Here is a 6,000-nt window from a genome sequence, read left to right as displayed (position 1 = left end):
GAAACTTGGCTAAGTTTAATCTATGGATATCCTTGAAATCGCTCATTTTCCCAGCATTATTTTTATTTTCTACTCCCATCTTTTACTTGTCTGTCATGGAAGTTTGAAATACAGCACATTTGACATGATAAATAGATTTTCCTGAACGTAACTCGTAATTTCTTTTAAGGCTCGTGAAATAATTTGTGGGCAGCTATCATAAGCCTGACGCATATTTATTTTCATCACTTTGAAATAATCTTTAATTCACATAACGATATATAATTAAATATTCTACACACACACATAGATATGTATATATGAGAGATGTGCAGTAGCAAACTGATACGATTGCGAGACTAACATCGCATACTTTTCGATGTTTCAAATTATACTCTTCATTAACGTGAACCAAAGGTTTGTTCAGTTAAGTCTGATGTCTAATTTCATATATTTTTCGAGAAGCGTTAATGGTAGTGAATTTCCTGTACCTATTCTGACGTGAAAGAATAAGCCAAACGGTTTAGTATTCAAGTTGAGGCATCCAGCACCATTTGCATCTGTTACAATAGGTGTTTTTACGTCTGCTTCATCTGTTTTAATTGGTGCTTCTACATATATCAATAAAGTTTTACGTTATTTATTGTGGCTTTTGGCGAGTGCAATAGTAACTGTATAATAGACTCCCCGTTATTAGGCCTATTGTAAACTATCAGTGACAGGCTTTGCAAGGCTACGGGAGGTCTCGCTGCTCGGAAAGTTGATTTCTTCCATCTTTCGATCTTGAAAGCATAGAATAAAACATCATCATTATGCTGGAAACATAATGTTAAGGGCCTTACCTAGTCTGAATAGAATAGAATAGAATACTGTATAGAATTTAGGCCAAAGGCCAAGAGCTGGGACCTATGAGGTCATTGACACTGATTCACAGAAGTTGACAGTAAAACTGTTTGAAAAGTTAACAGGAGAAAAAGCTCCAGTTGCACTTTGAATCAGTTATTTGATGATGGTGAAAAGAAAGATGGAAGAGAATATGAACATTAGTATTGTAAAAGGGAGGAAAGGGGTTGCAGCTAGCAGCCGATGGGATACTGCAAAGAACCATTCTTAAGTAATGCCTACAGTCCACTGCATGAGGTGCACTGACATTAACACCCTTTGAGTCTACTTACTTACACTTTTAGGTAAGACAGGGGGTCCATCATGTTTTTCAAGTTTTAGAAATTGCGTTTTTTATAACTGACTTAACTTTTCGTAATTAGATTTTACCATTTAGTTTGTTTTAGGATCTTAGTAAAGATGTTTTTTCTAAGAATATATATATTTTACATTAGTTTTTCAATTATGAGTTTCTAATTGTACATTTCATGCTATTTATGTATTTATCAACCTATATTTCATTATATGTATTCGTCTTTTCATTGCAGAATTCAGTAAAAATCTATTTCATCCAAATATGCTGTCATGAGTTTGTCTCGCATTTTGCTATGGAAAGTACAGTATTCATGATAGGTTCAGTACATTTTCCCTTGTTTGTTTGTTTGTGTATGGCATTTTTACGTTGCATGGAACAGGTAGTTATTCAGCAACGGGACCAACGGCTTTACGTAACTTCCGAACCATGTCGAGAGTGAACTTCTATCACCAGAAATACACATCTCTAACCACTCGGTGGAATCTCCGAGAATCGAACTCGCGGCCACAAGAAGAAAAATTAATTGTTACGATGATAAAAAAAAATACATGACAACAATCTGTTGGGTCAGTAGCTGAGGCAAGAGGCATCCAAGGCTTCAATGTCTAATGTCATCAAGGCACCAGGACATTACTCCACAGGTGTCATCATCTAAGCTGCCTAATATCAGCAACAGGTTAAGGATCTGGCACTCTTGACAAAGAAAGCCTCCCATCAAAGATACTTAATGGTGCAAGTCTGGAGGCTTAATTGGAAGGCCTGCCTTTCTCTCCCCAAATGCTTCCTGCAAGGCAGCAGTCAGGCCAAGTATGAGCTGGACAGGCTATGTTGGAGGTGGACTCTGTTTGAGCTTGGCTCATGACTTGTGTTCTCTCTGCCTTCTTTTTTAACAAGTGCACAGGTTGTCAGATACTGTCTGAACCTATCAATTTATAACTGACCCAGACACTAACTGCCCTCTCACTTTTGCTACCTGATCTTTAGGGCAGCACTTGGTTCTCTGAAGTTGCCTAGAGTGAGAGTTCCGATAAATCTCACCCTAGCTCAAGCCTGTATCAGTCGCATCCATATTCCAGACTGTATATGTGGTTACAGGAGTCACTGGTTCCCTGATCATGTTCATGAACAGGAGCATGGCCTTTCCTGGTGGAGATTCAATTTGCTAGTCAATTAGAAGACTATCCTCCCAACTGACAGGTGAGTCTTATATGGAGGGAAATAGTGTATAGTAATTCTGTAAGAAAAAATCACAAGAAAAGTAATTTGCGTTTTTCCTAGGTATAAAAACAAGAGCCTCTTATCATAATCCTACATGACAGCCCTACAGTCTCTCATGCTAAAGAAAACGTGCTGGTTTATGAAGGGTATGTGGGTAGTCCCTTCCCCCAACCCATCTCTATAATAAATAACCTTCTTACCAAGTTGTAGCAACCATTTCCGGCTCATGCTGAAGAATAGTACTCCTACACAAAAGGCCCTGGTTAGTATACCTATAAAAGATACAAAGTACCTGGAGAACTTAGTATTTTTGGTAAATTACACTTGTGATATTCAATACAGCCTAATGATACGTAGGTTATAATCAACTGGAATGAAACATTTTTTCATATGAAATGCAGTTTTTTGTACGATATTTTTCTTTACAATTTGTCAGGATAAAGCATCATCAATCATATGCACAAGGCAACTCTGTTCTATGATGGCCCCAGAAAAAGAGGAGGGTAGGATCTGGTGTTTGAGATGTGAAAATTTAAAAACTTGGACATATTCAGATTTATTTAGATAAAAAAAATCCATCCTCAATATACTTAGTAGAAAATGTTTTATGCCAACATGTAGTTACTCAAATATAGATTTAACTCAAGTCTCTAAACCTAAGAAATTACAATACATTGTAACCATTGTGCTCTCAAGTCAACACTTAATTTGGACCAAGACCAAAATACTAACTGAAAGTAAGTCCCCAATGAACATCGTCTTCAATTCAGTAAGTATTTTAAAATATCAATGTGCACACAAACTCACAACAAAAATGTATAAATGAATACTGTATAAAATAAAATTCACACCAAAATATCTAAAACAAAATTCTAAAAGACTACTCATGGTGTGAACTTTATTTTAATGAAAATGATAAAGATGATACAAAATGTCCACTGCTGTACAACTAACACTCACCAACTCAAGTCAAAGAAATATAATTACAAAAATTTACTAATGATTTCCACTGGAATTTTATTTATCTATAGATACACTCTTTCAAAGAAAACTGAAATACAGATCAATACATACATACTTCTAATAATCAGCATTATTTGCCAAGGAAGTTCAACAGAACTTATACACTTCAAGGAAACAAATTTCATTCGGATGCAACAAGTGGACTAAAACTTGCATGTCACAATCACTGAATACATTTTATAGTCTTATGCTCTGACCCACCATTATGTAACATACTTGTTGATATGTTTGTTAAATGGTTATAGTCAGACAATCCTAAACACAAAGGAGTTTAATGTGCCACCGAGATTAAATTAATTCATGTTATAAACATGAAACATGAAAGATAGCCAACAAAGTTTGAAATAGCAGCCCACCATACCAAAAACAAAAACCCAAATGTCAAGCTGAACAATACCTAAAATGTTACCAACTTTTAATTATGTCTTAACATTGGTATACATAAACACAAAAACAGAACACCACTGAATTTTTTTATGGACCCAACATAATCTCACGTCTTTATTGCTGGACATAAACCACAACCAACCAAAAGTTTTGAATGTCCTGAGCAGTACAAATGGTTTTCTTCTCATTCTCAGTGTAAAACTGCAAAAAATTATGTATGGAGGAATGTATTTGATTAAAAATAACTTTGTAGATAATACATAATTTTAGTATCAATTTTTTAATTTACTATACAACCATGAAAGTTATGCACCTCTATTGGGCAAGTCTTTTACTTTATAAATTCTAACAATCCAATGTTCAGTAGTATAAGCCTCTTCTAAAACATCCAGCTCAAAATCTTTATTTCCTATTTCAACATTTCTAACTCTGTCATAACCAGGAGGCTTACCTGAAATAAAAAAAAAAATTTAATTTATTAGCATTAAGTACTGACTGGAACACTGAAGCATTAACTAACGATTGTAACATTGAAGTGCAGTAAAAAAATCAAATGTAGTTTAAATATACAGGTTTATATATACCATAACCAATATCTGATTTTACATTGCCAAACTAAGACTCACAAGGCCAAAAAACCCCATTTTATACTAATCTCTTACTTCTTCCCAAAAGAAAAAAAAATCAGGTCTTGATGTTAACCTTCTCACTGTTCAATGACACTTAACTTCTTATTTTCCAAATTTTCTTCTCGCCAAAATCTACCACTACAGCAATGCTTACCCTAACTTATCAGTAAAATCTATAGTACTCACATTCTTACAACTTTATATATTTTATAGTGGTTATCTTAATAAAGTATAGAAACCAAGAATTTGTTTTTGTTGAGTACCAGTTCAAAGTGAGTAGGCCAAACAGCTTCTGTCTTGGCAAAAATCATTATTCAGAACAGCATGCCAAGAATTATCTATTTGATAATTCTTGAGTTTTAACCTTTCCCCAATCTAAATTTCTCTATTGAAGCTTCTGAGGAGCTTTTTTTTATCAAAACTACTAGTAATCCCTTGATTATCGGTATTCACACTATCTGGACACTGACATTGCCCGGAAATCCACAGCATCACTGTACATATATATATAAAACATTAAATAAAAAACAAGAAAAAGTGCATATAGTTGGCAATGCTGGGGAAGGAGGCAATGTTAGCGCTGTTACAGTCATTAGCACACTAAGAATGGGAATAGAATGGAATGGAATATAGAGTTTAGCTCAAAGGGACCAATGAGGTCATTTAACAATGGAAAGGAAATTGAGAGCTGGTAGGTATTTAAAGTTGTAACAGGCGGAAAAACTCTCAGTCGCACTATGAAATAACTGTTAGGAGTGTGGATAGCAAGATGGAAGAAAGATAATATGAATGGAGGTACAGACTAAGATTGGGATATTTTGGATATGATAGGCCAGATAAGTTTTTAGTGGGAGCATTGGAGAGCTGAGTAAGGAGGGCTAGGCAGGTCTCTCTCTTCTTGAAAGCTTTCATATCTGTTATTGGCTTAAAAGCACTGCATCATTTAATGTGTTATCACACGTCATTTTGTTTGCTGAGAACGGTACATCATCACTGCATTGACTTGCAGTGAAGTTACATGGGTGGGCTTTCACTATTAGCACAAAAACAAAACATCATTATAAGTCAGTTTGTTTAGCACCTTTGAATAGCTGATAGATATATATAACATGATAATAACATAAGTTTCCTTCTCTCACTGCCTGTTTTCTAAGATACCTATGCACTTGTGGCCAAGCGTGCGCCACTCTTGTTCAGCTGCGTATCATTTCTAGGTAACTGCGTAATTAACTGCTGCTATACAATCCTGTGTCACAATGCTTTCCACAAATTTTGTTGCTTTTACTGGTATACTTGCAGTGTTGCAAGTGCTGCTATTAGTGTGTGTGATCCTGTCTGTTCTGTATGGCCCCACTACCTCCTGAGAGGCCCACGAAGGTGCTGACACTTCAGAAGAAGCTGAAATCATGGAGAGAATCGAGGCCAATTGGTCAATGACTCGCATCATGGGAAAGTAGGCTAAAGCACATTCTACTTTGCAGGATATCAAGGCTGCCACAGACAAGCTCAAGAAGTACAGCAAGATGATTTTAAGAGTGAGGCCCACAGTCAACCTTGATCTGGTTG

General features: G+C 35.7%; 1 protein-coding gene across 2 annotated transcripts in view; it reads right to left on the bottom strand.

Annotated features, from left to right (window-relative positions):
* Nucleotides 1–2,939: 2,939 nt before the first annotated feature.
* Nucleotides 2,940–6,000, bottom strand: part of LOC135206191 (dolichyl-diphosphooligosaccharide--protein glycosyltransferase subunit STT3A-like) — a 37,922-nt gene continuing 34,861 nt past the window's right edge. For both annotated transcript variants that reach the window (XM_064237515.1, XM_064237516.1), the window contains exon 13: nt 2,940–4,256. In XM_064237515.1, coding sequence (XP_064093585.1) covers nt 4,111–4,256 — 146 coding nt within the window. In that variant the 3' untranslated portion in view covers nt 2,940–4,110. The remainder of the gene's footprint in view (nt 4,257–6,000) is intronic.

The sequence above is a fragment of the Macrobrachium nipponense genome, chromosome 29, assembly GCF_015104395.2.
Source record: "Macrobrachium nipponense isolate FS-2020 chromosome 29, ASM1510439v2, whole genome shotgun sequence".
In the NCBI taxonomy this organism is placed as follows: Eukaryota; Metazoa; Arthropoda; class Malacostraca; order Decapoda; family Palaemonidae; genus Macrobrachium; species Macrobrachium nipponense.
This window is presented reverse-complemented; position numbering and strand designations above follow the sequence as displayed.